The sequence below is a fragment of the Artemia sp. Qi Xiang Cuo genome, chromosome 14, assembly GCF_049724085.1.
Source record: "Artemia sp. Qi Xiang Cuo chromosome 14, ASM4972408v1, whole genome shotgun sequence".
Lineage (NCBI taxonomy): Eukaryota > Metazoa > Arthropoda > Branchiopoda > Anostraca > Artemiidae > Artemia > Artemia sp. Qi Xiang Cuo.
The window spans coordinates 40875996-40896973 of NC_142807.1; the positions used below are offsets into that span (position 1 = coordinate 40875996).

The 20978-nt window shown below is 35.6% G+C and overlaps 1 protein-coding gene across 1 annotated transcript in view; it reads right to left on the reverse strand.

The window, feature by feature from the left end:
- Window positions 1-14314, reverse strand: part of LOC148944470 (putative phosphatidate phosphatase) — a 36013-nt gene extending 21699 nt beyond the window's left edge. Inside the window, exons 1-3 of the mRNA XM_089100069.1 lie at window positions 14297-14314; window positions 8856-8931; window positions 2283-2436 (exon numbers count right to left, since the gene is read on the reverse strand). Of these exons, the coding sequence (XP_088956195.1) occupies window positions 2283-2420 (138 nt within the window). The 5' untranslated portion in view covers window positions 2421-2436; window positions 8856-8931; window positions 14297-14314. The remainder of the gene's footprint in view (window positions 1-2282; window positions 2437-8855; window positions 8932-14296) is intronic.
- Window positions 14315-20978: the final 6664 nt, after the last annotated feature.

Here is a 20978-nt window from a genome sequence, read left to right on the forward strand (position 1 = left end):
TTGCGATTTTGATCGATGCCTTGGGGGGTTTGGATGTGAGCAAGGGCAAATTGGGAATGGCAGAGGAGCTTGTTGCCTTTCAGTATAATTCTAATCCTGGAAAAGGGCCCTAGAACTTCTAATTTCCAATTAAACGAGCCAAATGCTATGTCTCTGTGATCACACTTTTCATAAAAATTGGTAAAAAAAAAACAAAAAAACAAAACAAAACAAGGAAGATACTTTGCTTTTTACTAAGTCAACGCTAGTACGATCTAATGTCCGAGCTTATCTAATGTCCTTTTACTGGGCACATTATTGTTCAACCAACTGTGAGGAGGGGGAGATATCCATTAAGGTCCTTGTTACTGAGGAATAGAAACAGTTTTCGTATAAGGTTATATGACAAATATTGCTGATTGAGTTGATATTTGAGCAATTATAGGGGCCAGCCAGGCCCAGAGAGGGGGGGGCAAAAGCTCAAAAAGAGCGTGAAGAAGAGGCAGAACTGTGAGGAGGGGGAGATATCCATCAAGGTCCTTGTTACTGAGGAATAGAAATAGTTTTCGTACAAGGTTATATGACAAATATTGCTGATTGAGTTGATACTTGAGCAACTATAGGGGCCAGCCCGGCCCAGAGGGGGGGGGGGGGGGGCAAAAGCTCAAAAGAGCGTGAAGAAGAGGCAGATAGTTTTTTATTTTGGCATTAGCTATTTTCTAAGATAAACAACATGTCTAAATAAGGCAAATGTCTGGGAGCCAGAGGTCCAGTCATTACTAGCAGAATCAAACCCACTGAAGCGACTTTATCCTCGTCCAGATTTTACTGCTAGCTACGCAGTCAAATAAACATTGAATAATAGTTTAGAAAAGGAAAAGATATAAGCGTCTTTGGCAAAACACAATGGAGTATCATCACTATGGAAATTCTGTTATAACAAACAGCCACAGAATGGAAGCACCAAAATTGCCCCAAACCCAAAGAGAAAAAGAGATAAAAAGCAGAAATTCCGTTTAAACATTAAATAAGAAAAACCAAGACGATGCCCAACGTTTTGGCGTGGTATTTACAGGTTTTGAAAGGAGTAATTTTTTTGGACGGGCAGAAAGTGTCTTAGTATGACTAATGCACTATGATATCTGATCAATTGTCCAACAGATTGTACTATCAACTCGAAAAAACTTACTACAAAAGAACTGACTTAGCAAAGACTAAATAGTGGCTTGTCTCTTATTTATAACTATGGTTTTTATATAATTTTTTTTTTTTTTAGCCTTATCATATGCAACGCATGGTCACAGAAACAGAGGGAAAGCATTTGATCAAAATTTAAAAGGTTGTACGCAGAATGTGTCTCGTTTATAACATGCACTCTCAGAAACAGAGACCATTTTAAGGGCCGAAAAAAAATCAGAGGACAAGCTGACAACCTTTGACCAGCCCATTTTCGAAGAGGCACCCCCATATGGCATTAAATGACAATTCCAAGATACCTAGCCTATTTTAGCCAAAAAAGTTGAAATATCTGACAATGAGCCTTCGTGGGATACATACCCCACGAAGCCCCAGTGGCATGAACTTCAGATTATGCAAAAATTCCATATAATACAAATCCTGCATTAATAGATTTTACTCGAAAGGTGTAAATGTCACACCTTATTGAAACAATTGAAACACCTTAATAATTTACAAGTTTAGGGTCCAAAGTAGGAGTGTACACCCCGCTACATTTCCCACATCCTAAATTCACATGCTGTACTGTTGTAGACATGTTGTACACTATTAAGTCAAAAAAAAAAAAAATCGGAGATCAATTAGGGAATGGTCTAAAATAATCGAATATTAATAATTGAAAGTCATCGAGATTACAGCATGACTGTTCAAATCCATATGCACGTATTCCCCAAATATTTCATAAATTTATTTTCGATTTACACCAAAGTTATTTATGAGCCTGCTAACTTCTAATGTGAGGCTAATATTGTAACACAGAAGTGCAAAACAAAACAATGTAGGGTCATATCTCCAAATACAATGGAAAAAAATTACCACAACTGTTCTTATCACATCTACCATTAATACTTATACCATGACCAAATCTACCACCACGAATCTCAGCCCGACCCTTGTCAATACGACTGGTTGGACCAGAAGTACTCCCACCGAGATTCTACTATTAATTTATACTAACTGCTATTAATAATAAAAACTTATTAGCTAATACTGCTACTATTAATATATAAAACAGTGTCGACAAAAAACAAAAAAAGCATCATTAAAGAAAATGAAAATATTCTTACGAAAAAGAAAGGAACAGCAAAAATAATAGCAAGAAGCTCCATGGTTCCAACTGTATCCCCTTTGTAAATATGCTTGATTGATAGGTCATTACAATAAAACCCCCAGTCTTGGCCGGTATCACTCCGGAATATGTACATACGAGCAATATTATCACTGAAAAAGAATTGAAACAAAATAAATTATTATTATTGCTTACTACTTTGAAATTATACAACTTTCATTTCATTCGTTCCGAAAAATCTTCGCGATCTGGTTTAACATAAGCAAGTGTCATTGAAGAACTTTACACTTAAGCAGCATGTACAATGACACAACACATTGGCACACGAATTATAACTTGAGAGCACCATACTGCACGGTATTACTAGATGGCCATATCTATTTTCATGTTAACAAGAAAAATGGATATAAGTGTGTGGAAAAGAAAGCATCATCTGGAAGTAGTAGTAGTACCTGTCATTGCACGGATGGATATTTCCCGCCAAAGCTAAAAATGTTATTTTGCCGGTCAATGCATTCTGCTAACCTAAATTTCACACTATATCTTAACTTAATAATCTACTACATTTTTAGTGACTAACATTCAATCACTTTGGACAACTAAATAAATTATGATGGGTCGAAAAATGCGCAACATATCTATGCGCAGAAAGCCCATTGAGAGGATCCCTCCTTTTGGACATCCAATTAGATGAATTAAAAATCTTACACTGACTGTGATCAGAGACTGGGCTGTAGTACTTTCTAAACAAAGAGGGAAATGCCTTCCATATATTATTTATTCCTTCCTGGCTTTCTCCCCGGCCACTTCGTATGGAACAGGTGTTCGTCGAAACTTGTGAGGGGGCTCATTCGGTTGAAAATTGCAAGTAATGATGGAGTTTTTTTAAGAACTGAGTGTGATCGGAGGACAATTAGCCCCAATGCAATTTCCTTCTTCTTATCGATCTCTTTGTAGACTCCAAGACATCTGATAAAAATGACAACCCTTTTGTTCAAAATTGTCGAAATACCCGATGAATATGCCTCCAGGAATGACAAGACCCCAATAGCCTCTGGGACAAGGGCCGAAGATTCTGCAAATTACAATTTGTTTACAGATAGGTTTTATAGGTAATATAGAGATAGGCAAAGAGGCCCGAACAAGAGTCAAAAATCATTTTTACCAATTCGCTCAAAACTTATATTTTTAAGTCTCTAGCCAAGGGGACCCCAATGCAGAAGGAAAAGTCGAAAAAAAATATTAGTTTCCTCAAAACGGGAACGGACGAAGAGCCAAAAACTTTACTTTCCCGGCCACTTCGTATGGAAGGAGTGGTCGCAGAAACTTGATAGAGGACTCATTCGGCTAGAAACTGAAAATTCTACAGCCCTTCTTAATGGCCAGAAGTGACTAGAGGGCAATCAGCCTCCCTCAGGTACCCTTTTCTAACACCCAACCTCCTCTAATACCCATAATAGCAGATCAAAACTTCGAGACGGCCATTTTGTTCAGAAACCTTGAAAGATCTAATAACCATACCTCCAAAATCAACATCACCCCCAAAGCCCCAGGGACAATAGCTTTGAAATATGTAAATTAACCGTTGTTCACAGAAAGGCCGAGAACAAAAGCTGGTCGTGTGTGGTCTTGGTTTTCCAATAAGCTAACTTTGTATTGGCGGAATGGGGCAAAGGCTCAATAATTTTTGTTTCCAGTCCACCAAAATGGTTTTGCCCTATAATCTATGCATGGAAAAGTATCTAGATAAATCCAAGAACGTTATGTGTTGCCAGGTTATCAAATTGGCAACCTGACATACTAACCTCGAATATTAACTTAGAGGAGGCGCAGAGGAGAGCTGAGCAGATCCTGTCTCAGACATGCCTCGAAGTTCGGCAGTTTTCAGTCCCTGTGAGAATATAATTCATTAACGGTTAAATAGCGATGGAAATCGAAAGACACTTTATATACTCCGGGTAACAAATAGGGCATCCGATACATCGCAAGAACGATTTAGGAGCTCGATTTGAAACTTTCAAGTGATATTGTGTGTATTCGTGATACTGAGAATATGCGGAGAAAAGCTTGACGCTTCCATAATGATCAAGAAAAGGTGTCTCAAGTTGGTAGGCCATGTAATGAGGCGCTCGGAAAGAGATGATGACACTCCAGGTGCTACTGCAAGCCCCTAATTCTTCATAGAAGAAAATTAGCAGGTGGTCAGATTAGGTGGAACAGAAACGATGTCGAACCGATTGGGGGATTCCGGAAGCATAGTCTTAAGTGGGACAAGGCATGGCTGGAGTTTATTCGACCATACACAGATGACAGAGCTCAATAAATACATTTGGTTAGGCTGATTTTCAATGTTATGCTCTCCTTCACATTTAATGGAGTCATCGATCGAACAGTTCGCATAAAAAACAGTTAGATTTTAATACCATATGCCCAGGAAGTAGTTTAAAAAACGAACAGATTTTTTTTTTTCAAGTAAAGTAGAGCTGAAAAAGAACAGAAATTATCTCGTATTTGAGCAGGACTGCCTCTCCCTTCTCAACTCCCCGTTCTTTATGCTAAAGTTTGACGTGTTTTTTTTTTCAATACCTCAAGAAAGAATAATTGTATTAACACAAGGGCATCAGCAATGGGATAAAAAGTATTTTTTCACAATCCCTCAAGATCGGAAGGGCTTATTGAAGACAGAAAATATAATTTTTAGTTCGAATGTTTTGAAACGCGATCGGTAAGTAAAACGCTTGTATTGCCAACTAGCTATATGTTAGACTTGTAAATGCTTTCAGTAAAGGACTAGTAAAACCTCAACGCAGAGAGAGGGGAGGGGTGGCCACCCACCCACCACTCTCAATCTACATAAATATAGACAAATTTTATTTAGGGTCATTACAATAAAATTTGTATCTGAACATATATTAGAATGTTGCTATTATTCTAATTATACTGTCGGCTTTAATTATTTTCAAATAAAAGCCACATCACTTAGAAAATCATTAAGTTTGCATAACTATAACTACTTAGAATTGACTTCAGATAACAAAAACCATAATAAGAAAGCAGGAAAGTCCCCTTGAATTTTAAGAGTCATGGAAGCAGAAATTAAACAAGGTGTAATAAAAGTTAAAATTCTAGGAGTTGGAGTTAGTATTTTAAGTTACCAATTCCATAGCCTTGCAGATAAAAACCTGCTGCGCTGCAAAATGAAGCACTCAAGCTTTGATGACAATGAAGTAGCTAGGGAGGAAAATTCTGGGTTGAAAACTTCTTCTGAAATGCGGAAAGTCCACGCTTACAGGTGACTCAACGACTTTACAACGTTTTGGTTCAAAATCTAGGAGAGGACCAATTTTTTTTTCAAGGAGAATACTGAGAATCCAATGATAGTACCGAAAAGGGCATTTTTCTGGATCCAGGAGCAGGAGACTAATACCCTCCCCCCCCACCCCCAATTGAAGCCACTACCAACAATCTCCCACCCACAGAGAAAAACTTAAAATATTTAAAACACCTTTATGATCTGATTTCCCTCCCAATAAGTCAGCTGCCTCAACAATCAAACTGTAAACCTTTCAAAATTTTCATAAAAAGGCTCAGAAAAGCTCATACAAGAATTTTGGTTCAAAAAAACTGATGGCATTTATGTTTTTCACCTTGTTTAAAACCATTGATCAGCAATGAAACAAAAATTCATCTGTTAAGTTCAAAAGTTAATCTTCATACTGCAGGTTAAATTTTAAACTGTTAATACTAAGAAAGGAGCAAAATAGTAAGCACCAATTTCTTTAGCAATTAGAGATTTGATAAAGTTTAGGCGGCACATGTGATACCATACTTCTGACCCAATCCCAAAAACACAAAATGGAATGACAAATTCAAATTATTACTAATGGTAGATAGTAGCACTTTCGGACTGATGAGAAAATACTCCTTTTTTTGGGTTTCCAATGTTTCTGCATCAGTCACCAAAGTATTGCAAAGAAGAAAAAGAATCACACACTCAAAGTTTCATGCCGAAATAATTTACTATGACGAGTATTTTTCTTAATCATGACTTCATTATATCTTCATCTGTGAATGAAAAAAGAATAATATCCACCAGTAGAGTCAATTATTCTGAATTAAATTTTGACGTGATACTTGCTTTAAAGTTAAGACATTCATACGTGATAGTAGCATAGCCCTGTTTTTGATCAAGACACTATACATTAAAAAAAATTCGCTATTGCAATGTAAAACATTATAAACCCTTGATAGTCTAATTCATATTTTAACTCTTCTTTATTGGAACCAATAGATTTCCAGCTAGTAAATATTGCTGTTATATTATAAATTAAAATTATAAAGGAAATATTATAAATTCTTCTGATGTTCAATCTTCTGAAATTTTTTCTGCCCAAACCCAAAGGTAACGAAATCCATCAGTACTTGATTCAGAGTGTAGCAGTCATATAGAGAAAAAGCGTATTTAATCCAAACGTATCTGACAATCAAACATGCAAAATAATTATTAAATTAATCAGCCAATACTTCTTTAACAATAAATCCATGCAATAACAATAGTTACAACACACATATTTACCCTGGCAGGTTTGGCGGAATATTCCCAAATTCTAGGATCTGAGTTATTACATTTGGAACTAAGCATGTGCACTATTCTGTTCTGTTTTTTTTTTTAGTTACCTGTTTCCACTGTTTTTTTCACACAAAAAGCAGAAACAGAACAAGAGATCTATTTTTGGGGGACTATCTCCCTGTTTGTTTTTTTGTTTTGTTTTTCAGTAAGCCTCTTTTTCTCAATTTTTTTTTTGTCTGACCCCCTTTTGACCTGTTGATGTTTTTTTTTTTTATTGGCTGAATTTCTTGAATTTGCAAGAATGAGAATTTAGAGTTTATCTCTGCTTAGATTTCTCATTATTATGTTTGACAGCTTGGGTATAATTTAAAAGAGACATTTTAGTGCGTTTTCCCTGTAGCCTATAAAAAAAAGTCAGAAGCCAAAATGTAAGCAGAATATTGTAAATATGACTAGCCAACTTGCCAAATCAGTAAAGATGTAGACAACATATATTTCAACATATAGCTATAAAATTCTCAATGATATGTTGAGTTCACTTAATCAGTGCTATTCTGCAGACTCAACTTAGCCATCACAGTCAAAACCTTAGTGTTGACTAGGGGAAAAGCCATTTGTCTCCCATGTATTATTTTTCTTCCATCTGCATCTATTTCTTCCTTAAATCATAAAACTAGAAGTTGAGGTGTCCTTTTTCGGCAGTCAAAGCAGTTGGAATGCAACTAGTCCTCTCTCTTATCCGTTCTACCCTTGGACACACCTGCAAGCCCCCAAGGCATCAAATCAACGTTTTTGGAGAGTTGTGTCCCTTAGAAGGTTGAAAAGGTCCAAAACTTGGATCCAGAGGATATGATCCATGGACTCCAATGATGATGGGCCCAAATTATTAAATTGTTCATTCTTCACAGATGCGTTGTAGTAGAAAAAAAGGGCATGTCAAACCTTGTGAAAAGTAGAATATTACAAGGAATTGAAAAACATGTGATTACAAGCACACAACTCCCAAAACCTCCAAGATTCATGGGTTCCAGAGCCCCCCAAATGCCACCAGAAAAAATTTAAGAAATGTAGATAATAAGATAAGATAAAGATCCTAGTGAAGGATCCAGTGCCTTGTGCAAAGATACTAAATTATACAGAATTTCACATTTTTCTCTAACAGTTTTTAATAAAAAGATGGACTTGCTGCATCTCTGCTTGAACCAGTCATTCAATGATTTTCAATCAAGGAGAGTGTACACTTTCTAGGCTTCCCAACTTAGGTGACAACCAAAAGGAATTGAGTCTTAAAAAAAGACGTGTTTTTGTTATCCAAAGACTTGGCTACATAACTAGGTATGAGGTAATAATTTAACCAAGAGGGTTCAAGTGGATAAATCAGTTGGTTTGAAACTTACAAAATATGTCCCCTGGATCAATGGGACTTCAATGCACAACAGATTTTGCCAAAGTGGCAACATTACACAGACAATTGTCATGCTACAACAAGTAAATAGTTCATGGTTTGAGATATAAGACATTTTCTGTAAAACGCAAACAACATGACATGCTTTTGGGGCTTTTCCCATCTTTCCTTAGACAAAGAACCGTCTTTTTTTCCCAACAGAGAAACACAAATATAAACTTGCCTTTGGAGATGAAGACTATTGTTTTTTGAATTGAGAAAATTCCATTAAGAGCAATTAGTCCAATAAAAGGGTATGTTATTAGTATGCTATGTGTGGTCAAGTATGGCACCCTTTGAACTTTTTTTCAGAAAGCTATCAATAAAGAATGTTAATCATAGAATCAAAGCTAGTAAAAATATAAAAATAAAAATCAACACCCTCCACAAATGCAAGCACAAAAAGAGATGTAAAAAAGCAAATCAGTGATAAGCTTTAACAGTGAGTGCAAATTTTAATATAATAAGGAGTAGCTACTTTTCCTATTCCAATGCATTCCTATTACATAAATCTTACATACTTGACCATGTGGGAGGATGTGATCTTGTAAACTTACAACACAGTAAGAGAATGGCATCTAGAACACGGGGGCAGATACTTGCTTTCTTCTTTACCATAACTGAAAAGGGCTCCTGAAATACAGTTGTATAACAAATAAATAAGTAGAATAAAAGAATATACTTATAACCAAGAGTAATTCACAGTCACGGAAAGAGAATAGTGTTTTAAATTGAAACAAGCAAAGTTGATCATTACACTGATGTCTAAGTGAATGAATGAACTCAACTTGTCATGCACCAGTATAGCTGTATTCAAAGACAGGTAAAGAACAAACAAAACAAAAACAACTGTAACAACAATGTAAGCAGGAATACACTATCTAACAAGATACACAGTTCAATGAGAAGAGAAGAGTTGAAAAAAGTCACAACAAGATATTTAGACCAGAGGCAAATTTGCTATAGGCTTTGCTCTAAATTCACAATGTAAAACCTTAGAGGATTTGCACCTGCATATATTTGGAACTCATAAATAAATGAGAAAAGACTATTAGGTAATAAGCAAATTTAATGTAATCTTTATTTAATTTGGAGCAATTATACTGATGGCTATACCTAAACCCAATATCTGACATTTCAGTTCTCAAATTCAAAGTATCAAGCATTAGTGCTTTTTTCATCAAAGTGACCAGACCTTCAACAGTTTCACTAGGATTTTAATCCAAAATTCTAGATTTTTCTTTCTACTAATGGTTGTTCATAATATTGAGTCGTGACTACCAAAAAGAAAACAAGTTTTAATTTGGGTAGTACTGGTACTGTGACCACAAGTCAATTTCAAATTAAAAACAGAGCAATGGTCAAACAGTTTAAGGCAACAAACCACAAGTAAAGAGCAACTCTGGCCAATAGGAACCAAAGCCATAAGAAGGGGGGTTTTGATAACAATTAAAGCATCAAAAGAATTAGCTTTTTATGCTGATTTTAAATATACAAAATTCATTATGTTTAATTTTATTCATAAAAAGCTACAAGCCTGTAAAAATTTTGCCTGATTTTTCAGAAGAAGGGAAAACACCACCCAAAAAGGGAAGTGATCTTGTTGAAAATCACACCATTAGATTCAGCATATCAGAGAACACAAAAGTAGCTTTCAAGCTCCTATCTTCACAAATGTGGGATCATGTATTTTTCCAGAAGAATCAAACAGTTCATAGTAGCAAACTGTAAGTAAGAAGCAACTCAGCCCAATAGTAACCAGAACTCTAAAAAACAGAATTTCGACAACAATAGATACATCAAAAGAATTGGCTTTTTATGCTCATTCCAGATATATAAGACTCATTAAGTTTAATGTTACCCTTCAAAAGTTATGAACCTGAGAAAATTTACCGGATGTTCCAAAAAGGGAGGAAACACTCCCTAAAAGTCAAGAAATCTTAATGAAAATTGCACCATCAGATTCAGCATATCAGACAAGTTTGCTCTATAGTTTTGAAGCTCCTACCTTTAAAAATGTGGAATTTTATATATTTTGCCAAAATGAAACAATATGGTTGTGTGTTTATTTATTTATTTTTTGTTCTTCCCATGGGTGATGGTATTGACCAATGGTCCTAGAAGATTGGAAGAGGGCTTATTTGAACAGAAATGTTCTAGTGCTCTTTTTAACTGACCAAAGAAAATTAGAGGCAACTAGCCCCCCACTCATGCCCTTTGTTCCCCACAGTTGTCTAATCAAAACTTAAAGATAGCCATTTTGTTCAGAACAGTTGAAATGTCCAATAACTATGCCTTTGGAGATGAAGTGACCACCAAAGAAAGGGCCAAAAGTTATGAAATTTACCCATTGTTTGCATAAAGTGTTGGTTATTGGGAAGTATACAGACATTTTTCAAGGAGGAGGGCATTCTTTAAGGATGAACTTTCTATGAAATTTGTCTTATTTGTCTTCTTTCTTACTGGCAACCCCATTTCTCATGTGGAGATACTCAGCAGGAATTGTCAGGGAAATTCTCTGTAGTTAGAATTCTCTGGGGATTTGTGTGTAGGGGGTAATGGGGGGGGGCAAATAGCCCCCCTCCAATGTCCTCTTTTCCCAAATGCATCCAATAGACATTTTGAGAAAATATCCAGTTTAAAATAGTATAAAGATCATTTAACCAGGCATTCAGGGTTGAACCACCCCCCCCTAGAGCCTGGGAGTACAGGTTGAAAGTTATGCCCCAGGGACATATAAGGTTTTTACAGAAGGGGAGGTTTTTATAAACTTTAGAGGAGGCTTATTTAATGGAAAACTGAATATTCTGGTTCTGCTTTAAGAGTCATTAGTGATGGAGGGTAACTAGCCCCCTACAATGCCCTCTTTTCCTCAAACTCATCTGATCAAAAATTGTGAGATAACCATTTTGTTCAAAATAGTCCAAAGAAGGTAAAATTCTAGTATAGCTAATTCTGGCTATCTTGGAAAGGGGTTAGGTTAAAAAAAAAAAAATAATAAAACTTTCAGGGATAGGTCTACAGGCTAAAGTATGTGTAAATTTTTGCAGATCATATTATTGACTTACAAATAAAGTAAACATACCACTTGGTGCCTTTTTTTATGCTCCTTCCAAATATAATAATCATTTTTGTCAGAAATGAATTTTAGCCCCCACCCCTATATGTACCAATTCAGGGAGTAAATTTCTACAAATTCATATTATTGACTTATGAACAAAGTAAATATACCATTTGATGCCTTTTTTATACTCCTTCCAAATATGATTGTCCCTTTTACCGGAAATAGATTTTACTACCACCTTTACTTAAGCTAATTCAAGGTGCTAATTTTCACAGTAGGGGGGTGGGGGTAAATTTTATTTCTGATGTAAATGTGAGGTAAGTTTAGAATTTACCTCACACCCCTAATGTGCAAATATATACCCTGAATTGGTATATATAGGGGTGGGGCTAAAATTCATTTCCAACAAAAATAATTATTATATTTGGAAAGAGCATAAAAGAAGGCATCAAGTTATATATTCACTTTATTGGTAACTCAATAATATGATTTGGTAAAAATTAACCCCAATTCAGGGTATATATTTGCACATTGGGGGGTGGGGGGAAAGTTTAATCTTACCTCTCATTTACATCAGAAATAAAATTTACCCCCCCCTAATGTGCCAATATATACCCTGAATTGGTATAAATAGGGGTGCAGGTAAAATTAATTTCTGACAAAATGATTATTATATATGCAAAGAGCATAAAAAAAGACATTGAGTGGTATGTTTACTTTATTTGTAAGCCAATAATATGATCTGTGAAAAATTTACCAAAGTATGTCCCGGGAAGGTATTTTGAAGTACCTACCTCCACTTGTTCTCCCTCTAGAGGGTCCTGAAATTTGCCTACATAACAGGTCTATACCTATTGAAATTTTGACAAAACAATATTTTACCATAATTTAGAGTTATCAGTTTCTTTTTCGCTGGTTTTAGTTCTGAAAATACAATTCCTGTTATTTGAGTAGAATTTAAACCATATCAATGTTTTTTTTTTCAAAATTTAGGAAATGTATTTGCATATCTTTAAAAACTTATGGTAAAATTATACTTTAGCTACTTTTGGCTATCTTGGAAAGGAGTTAGGTCAGGGACATGAAACTTTCAGGGATAATTCTACAGGCTGAAGTGTGTCCTGGGAAGGTATTTTGAAGTACCTACCTCCACTCCCTCTAGAGGGTCTTGACCTATGATGACCTTTAAAATCTATGTATTATAAAAGTGAAACATTGCAAAATAGATCTACCACAAAAATAGAGTACAACAAAATTGTTTTTAGCTTTACAACTTTGCTCAATCCTGATTTATAAGTTTGGTAAAATTATACTTTAGCTACTTTTGGCTATCATGGAAAGGGGTTAGGTTAGGAAAATGAAACTTTCAGAGATGGGTCTACAGGCTAAAGTATTTTCCGCGAAGGTATTTTGAAGTACCTACCTCGACTTCTTCTCCCTTTGGAGGGTCCTGAAATTTGCCTACATGAAAGGTCTATATCAATTGAATTTTTAACAGAACAATATTTACCTTAATTTTCAGTTGTCAGTTTCTTTTTCTCTGGCTTTAATTCTGAAAATGCAATTCCTGTTATTACAGTGGAATTTTAAGCCATATCAATGTGTTTTTTTTCAAAATTTTAGGTAATGTTGTGGCATATTTTTAAAATCTTATAAATTGGGATTGAGGAAAGTTGTGAACCTAAAAATAATTTTGTTGTACTTCATTTAGCCAGAAGATCTATTTTGAAAGGTTTCACTTTTATAACACACATATTTTTAAAGGTCATCAAAGGTCAGGATCCTCTAGAGGGCAAAGGAGTGGAGGTAGGTACTTCAAAAGGTCAATATATACAAAATCATATTATTGAGTTAGGACTAAAGTGAATAGGCCTACACCATTCGATGCCTTTTTTTATGCTGATTACAAATATAATAAGCATTTCTATCAGAAATGAATTTCAGCCCCCCTCCTATATAGGCTATACCTAACCCAACCTAACCAAACCTAACGGTCAATATATACCAAATCATTTTATTGAGTTAGGAATAAATTGAATAAACCAATCTATGCCTTTTTTAATGCTTATTACGAATATAATACGCATTTCTGTCAGAAATTAATTTCATCCCCCCCCCCTGTCTAGGCTCTACCTAACCTAACCCAACCTAACCCTGAATTGGCATATATAGGGGGGGGCTGAAATTCATTTCCAATTCTATATATGCCAATTCAGGGTTAGGTGGTCAATATATACAAAATCATATTATTGAGTTAGGACTAAAGTGAATACACCATTCAATGCCCTTTTTTTATGCTGATTACAAATATAATAAGCATTTCTATCGGAAATGAATTTCAGCCCCCCCCTATATAGGCTATACCTAACCCTCAATTGGCATATATACGGGGGGGGGGGTTGAAATTCATTTCCAATTCTATATATTCCAATTCAGGGTTAGGTTAGGTATAGCCTATATATAGGGGGGGGGGGTGAAATTCATTTCTGATAGAAATGTTTATATTCGTAATCAGCATAAAAAAAACCATCAAATGGTGTATTCACTTTAGTCCTAACTCAATAATATGATTTTGTATATATTGACCCTTCAAAATATCTTCCCAGGACAAACATTAGCCTGTAGACCCATCCTTGTAAGTTTCATTTTTCTAACCTAAACCCTTTCCAAGATAGCCAAAAGTAGCTAAAGTAGAATTTTACCAATTTTATTTCTGATGTAAATGAGAGGTAAGATTAAACTTTCCCCCCAACTACCTAATGTGCAAACACTATAGCCTACCCTGAATTGGTATAAATAGGGATGGGGGTAAAATTCATTTCTAACCAAAATTATTAATATATTCATAAAGAGCATAAAAAAGGCATCGAGTGGTATATTCACTTTATTTGTAAGTCAATAGGCCTAGCCTAATATGATTTGGTAAAAATTTACCAAGGGTTTTAGGAATGAGTGAGTATATTAATTTGGAACTTTCAGAAATGATAAGGGAGATGATCAACTACATCTACTGCCACTTAAACTACTCATTTATTTCAGAACTACATTTAAGAGCCTAGTATGAGGTGGTTGATTACATTTGCACTAGAGGGAGGGCTATCAAGATTTTAATTTATTCTTCTTCTTCAATTATAGGCTTCGGATGAATCCATTTAGCCTTTTTCGTATTGTCTGATTATGTCAGGGGTGTCCTGGGAAATCAAATATAGAAATTAGACTATTATTATTAATAATAGAATTTATACATCGTTGATGAAACCACCTATATTTAGGCAGTTAAAGACAGCTTTTAACAATTCGGGATCATCAGTTGAAGAGTGTCTCCTTTGTGTTAGTTGCCAATGGTTGCCAATTGCCAATGGCCAATGGTTTAGGCGCCAATGGTTTACATCTCTTACTGGGATAGGTCTTCCAGAAATTATTTCAAACTGAAGGGCAGATTTAGCTATTTCATCTGCCTTGTGGTTCCCTTTAATACCCATATGACTTGGGATGTACTGGAGTTTTGTGGATATACCGTGTTTAAGCAGTTGGTTCAATAGTACAAAAGTGGTGGAGGTATCATTGTCTGGGTTGTCTGAATGTTCTGGTGATATTGAGGCAAGGGCGCATTTTCAGTCTGAAAAAATTTTAAGAGGGGTGTTTCTTGGAGGGTTTGGCATCTTTATAATGCTTTTCAATGCAATGTTGATGGCAGCTCTTTCAGCTGTCATGATACTCACATAACGTTGGAGCCTTTCTGCAGCTGCTATACCTAAAGATGGGAAGGGGAATACACAAGCAGTCCTAGATTCTATTTTTGAGCCATCCACAAAAATTGGGAGGTGGCGGATATATCTCTGAGACTCCAATTCAGGGAACATTGATTTTACGTAGGCAAGGGAAAGATCTGCCTTAATAGCTGGCGCAAACAAAAGGTTCACTTCTGGGTAGTGATTAGCCCAGGATGGTATCTAGGGGTATATTTGAAATAAAGAAGATGAAGGTATGGGGAAGGTCATTTGGGTGGTTACAAATCCCGTGCAAGGCCCCTAAAAACACCAGGGTTTCTTAGCCAGTTATGTAATCTATGGGAACTGTTACCTTCAATTTTTGTAAGGTAGCAGGCAAGTAGAGGTGAGACCACTTTCGCTGAGGAGGAAGTTGGTTTTGGTGTGATTCCTGAGGCCGAGTATAGCACGAATCCTAGTATTCTGGACAGTCTCCAGACTGCATAGTAGAGTTTTTGAGCATGAGCCATAGACAGTTAGTCCATAATCAATCTGACATCTGATATAAGTCTTATAGAAATTTATTAGAGTTTTTTTTATGGCAACCCCAAGGCGTATTGAGTAGCCTTTGTAAGATGCGCATTTTTCTGAGGCATTTTATTCTCACCTTTTCAATGTGGAGCCTGAAAGTTAGTTTTTGATCCAGGGTTAGGTCAAGATAATCGATGTATTGTTGCTCATGAACGGCAACGCTAGTTAGGGTTAGTAGGGCAGATTGGGGATTTCTCTTATTATGAAACTGTACTATAGCTGATTTTGATGGGGCGGTGGGTAGGCATGAATTGTTGGAGAAACATTCAAAGGCATAAAGCTACTTTTGTAAATTGGATTGGGCCAGTTCAAAATTATTTGAGGAAGACCATAGGACTCTTTCATCTGCAAACTGAATATTTTTTTGGGGTAAGTTCAGATCTCATAAATATAGTAAAAACAGGAGACAGCTGAGGACAGCACCTTGGGGAAGACCTTTGGAGACAGAATTTTTAGAAGAGATGTAGGAATTTACTTGGAGAACAAAAGAGCGTTCGGATAGGTAACTTTTAAAGAAATTCCCTACAGGTATTGGAAAACCCATTTTTGATCAATTTTGCAGTAGGAGTGGATGTTGGATATTATCATATGCATTTTGGAAGTCCAAGAAGGCTGCAACTAGGATTTGGTTGTCTTTCAGACTCTCAGATATGGCATTGGTTAAGCGAGCAAATGCGTCAATGGAAGAATGATATTTCCTAAATGCTGTTTGGGTATGTGGGATGAGGTGGTTAGACTCAGCAAACCAATACAATCGGGAGTTAATTATCTTCTCATATAATTTTCCCAGAACTGGGGTAATCATAATGGGTCTGAAGGAGTTGGGGTCCTTTTTGGGTTTATTTTGCTTTAATATAGGGACGATGAGTGATGTTTTCCAAGCAGATGGGAAGAAAGAATTGCTCCAGGCGTTGTTGAAGAGAGATAAGAGTACTTTTTTAAACTCTATTGGAAGGTGTTGGAGCAAAGATGGATGGATCTGGTTGTGGCTGCAAGATGTTTTGGGTTTGATTGAATTGATTGCTTTATTCATTTATTTCTACTTAGATTAAACTGAGTAGTTGCCAGACGTTAAATACAAATAACGACGTAGATTACGTTGGCTGCCATTTTTCGCGGATTTTTGGCGATAGAATTCAAGCTGCATTCTTCAGAGATAGCCTGTGCAGAAGTTGAGCAACAACAAATATTCAAGAGGCCGTACAATACTAGTTGTATTTTTTATCCTTAAAATGCTGGGATAAGGTGAGTTGTGTGTTGAACTTGCCACGGGTCTTCTCTACTGCAGAATCTTTAAAGCTTGAAACGCCAGTGTTACCAAATTCCCCTGCTGAGTTAGCTCTGACGGTTATTTTTTTTAGCGAAAGCTAGGCTGCTAATTGACTAGCATTATAGCCTAGGTGGATACAAGCAACCAATGGTTTCCGAAGAACTTTTGCCAATCAGATTTGTGGACGACTAAAACAATGATATGTTCAACGATGGCTCTAGTATCCAACCGCAAAATGACGAATTCCGAAAGATCGTACCCTGTGTGCAAAATCAAAGTGGATTTGAACTCAATGCAGTACTGCAAATGCAAAATATATGTTCGTGAGAAGTGCAGTGAAATTTCTGTGAAACATAGACTAGGCAAGATGAAGAAGGGTTTGCAGTGGTTCTGTGGCCCATGTCAGGCTGAAAACGAAACACCGAAGAGACCCGGGGTAGTGACTCCAGCAACAGCCTTGAAACTAACTTATACTACACCTGGACCCGCTTTAAAGGGTCGAAAGTGCCCGGCTAAACGTGCACAAGTGCGAAACAAAATAACCGACTTAACCTCCACACCCATTAGTACAGACGGTTCCAGCACCAAATCTAACAACGACAATGTGAATGTCTTAGTGACTATAACGCCAGTGCCTAAGCCTTCCGCACGCAACTATCAATCGCAAACAGCGATTCAGTTGAAACCTAATTAGAATAATTTGAACCCGACAGGCTCTGCTCTAACTGTCAACGAGTAGCTACTGGTATGGTTTGCAAGAATTCGTATACAAAATTTCTTTATATGTCTTGCTTTCTCTTTGCCGATTCAATTTTACGCGTGGACACGTTAAGAGCAATTGTCCGGGATAAATTTTCGCCAGGATTTAATTGTTCAGAGGATATTTCTATGAGGAGGGGAATTTTTCCATGGAGGTGGAGCCAGGTATCCTGGCTTCATTTAAAGAACATTCAAAAATGAAAAAAAACAAGTTTTTTCAACTGAAAGTAAGGAGCAACATTAAAACTTAAAACGAATAGAAATTATTATGCATATCAGGGAGGTTGCCCCCTATTCAACATCTCGCTCTTTGCACTAAAGTTTAAATTTTGTCCCAATTCTTCAAAAACGATTCCTAAAACACAAGGGTCATTTAATTATAACAATAAGTAACTTTTTCTAAAGTGTCAAAAAACTGTAGCTTGAAGAGCGTAGTGCTGAGGAGGGGGAGCCCCCTCATCTATGTAAAAATTTCTGTTTGTCTTAGGTTTTAATGTTGCACCTTCCTTTCAGTTGAAAAAATTTGTTTTATTTTCTTTATTTAATGAAGCTTTTAGAAAAACGATTTTATAAAGGCAGTGGAAAAAGTATGTCAATTAAAGTAAAAGTTTTTAAAAATAAAAAAAGCATACAAAAATACACAAAACAATAGCCTACTTACAAAAACTAAGATATAAAGTCCCAGCATTAAGTTCTGTTGAGCAATGCAAAGGCGTTGGACAGATATTTTTTAACAATATTGACAGTTTTGAACTTGATTATCAAACATCAGAATATTTAATGCCTTTAGACTCAGTGTTTATATAAAACAACACATTATCAAAGTAGTTTGTTCAAAGAAAACATTAAAACTAAGTTTAATAAAATCAAATAAAAATATTCAATTCAATATTTTTAACCAAATTTTGAATCCCAAAAGCCAGTAGGCCTATATTTGACACCTTTATACTTCATAACTATAAAAAATCAAATATTTTTCAAAGTGACAAATAGATAAGGACAATTACTCCTAGAAACAAGAAAAATTGATAAGAAAATACAAAAAATGTATCCGTTCAGGGGAAAAATACTGAAATTCTTAGCATTCCGTTCAGGGGAAACATTTCTGATTATAGTGGCTTCATATTTCAGATCATGGGCATTCTTGCAATGCAAGCAAAAGTTGACGGCATATTCTTACCAAAATTTCCTCTTATTAAGTTGTTTTCTATAATTATACGAACTTTCTTGTGTTGTAATAACTGCACTAATTACTAATAAACAAATACACATTTAAGATCACCATCAAAAGCTGATTCTTTGAATGTATATTATCAATAATTAGGCTCTTATACTTTCGTTATTGACAAGAATCGTTACTTACAAACCATTCATTACTATGAAGAATTTTCTTTTTTGTTTTTTTTTTGCTCCAACCAAACCATATAGAAAAAATGTTTGTGGAAAACTGGTTAGGGGTTACTCAGTCACAAATTAAAATTATATTTCCTTATTATGGGTTAAAATCTATTAGCAGGTAGCCAACAATGGGGCAACAAACATTTCCCATGGTTTTCCCATATTCTTCTCTCTTTCCTATGGTTTCTTCTGCTCTCTTGCAGGGGGGGAGGGGGCGTGGCCCCCCTTGCTGGCACCCATGCGCACTTGTCATAATTACTATTGTCACAGTTTGTCACTCTTAAAACTTGTCACTGTTACACCATTGTCATTGTCCAAATAACTGTTGTCAAACTGAATTAAATGAAAATATTCATTGTGATGCAACATGAACTTTGATAAGTGTGACTAAATTTGTTGTGAATTTCTATGTATGAGCAGATCCACACAACTTTCAGTTGGTTGCTTTTTAACTGTTTATCTAAATTCCCTGGATAACTTGGTTCTCTAAAGCAAACCACTCACTGTTAAAGATATGGCATAGAAAACTTATTATCCACATTTGTTCCTTTGCCACTGTCTTTTCCAATTTGTTGTTGGTTATGTATTTTTTTCTTTTCACCCATGAAAAAATCAGTTGAGGTGAGCTAGGCTGAAATACCTGAACCGAGAATCTAATATTTATGTTGTACTGCACTTCAGCTGTATCATATTGTCTTCCAGACTCATTTAGCATGAATGAATGGAATTGGATATATGTAAATCATAGTAATGTGAAGTCAAGAAGGCTCATTTCATGTAGACCAAAACATATGAGAAATTTCCTGATTTGCCTCTCTGATACCTTGTAAAATTGCCAAGAAAGAAGTTTCAGCATAAAAAAAGCCTCATTTGCTCTCATAACCCCTCTCCCCCCCCCTGTTGAATTATCTTTTTCTTTCTAGTCATGAATGTTAATCATTTCAGTTTTTTTTATATTAATATAATTCAAATTATTCTAGGTGTCAGACAAATAGGATGACAGGCGTTGAAGAATCATTCCCGTAAGGTACAAACTCAGGCTAAGCAAGTTCAATTACCACTGACAGATTCTATTGATAAAAGTTAGTACTGAAAAGTTGATATATGGACTACTTACCTCCATATGTGCCTCTTGCCTGTGCCTTCATATGAATTTGAATTTTTTTTTATTTTTATTTCAAGAAAATATTGTCTGATTGCTGCAATTGTAAAATTTTTACTTTTTATTAATTAAAAAACAAATAATAAAGAAAATAACTTTTAAAAAGGCTACAGAAATAACTAAGCATAACACAAATATAGAAACCTCTATTGGATGCTAACAAGCCTTAATTAAATGACTAATTGGCACGCATAGAGGGGGAGGGTATTGGGTCATTCCCTCTTCAAGTCTGAAATCGTTTACAATCCCTCTAATTTTTTGAATTTGTATCCCCCCCCCCAAAAAAAAAAGATTGAATACTCATAGTGTGTCTGATTAATACAACTAATTTTAATGCTAATACTTACCTCTACATTAAGGGTCATCATTACTGTGCTAATAACCACTCCTATATTAAGTATTTATGTAACTTCAAGTAATTCTCAGATTTAAATGATTGCTTTAATAATATGTTTTTTTCCTTCAATGACGTGAAGCATGACATGGAAATAAATGCGTAGATAATCTGAAATATTCTATCTTTTGGCACACATAATGCAATTTCTTATGCTATAGACATCTGGTATTTATTTCTCTTTCAGAGCCTTTAATAGACCTTCTCAAATTTCATGATTATTTTGGTTTGAGAAAACTACCTTGCAATCCATTTCTCAATTGCAAACACCCGTTTGACTGGTTTTCTTTAGTGTTTCTCGATACAGTATATAGCGGTGTGTAAGATATAAT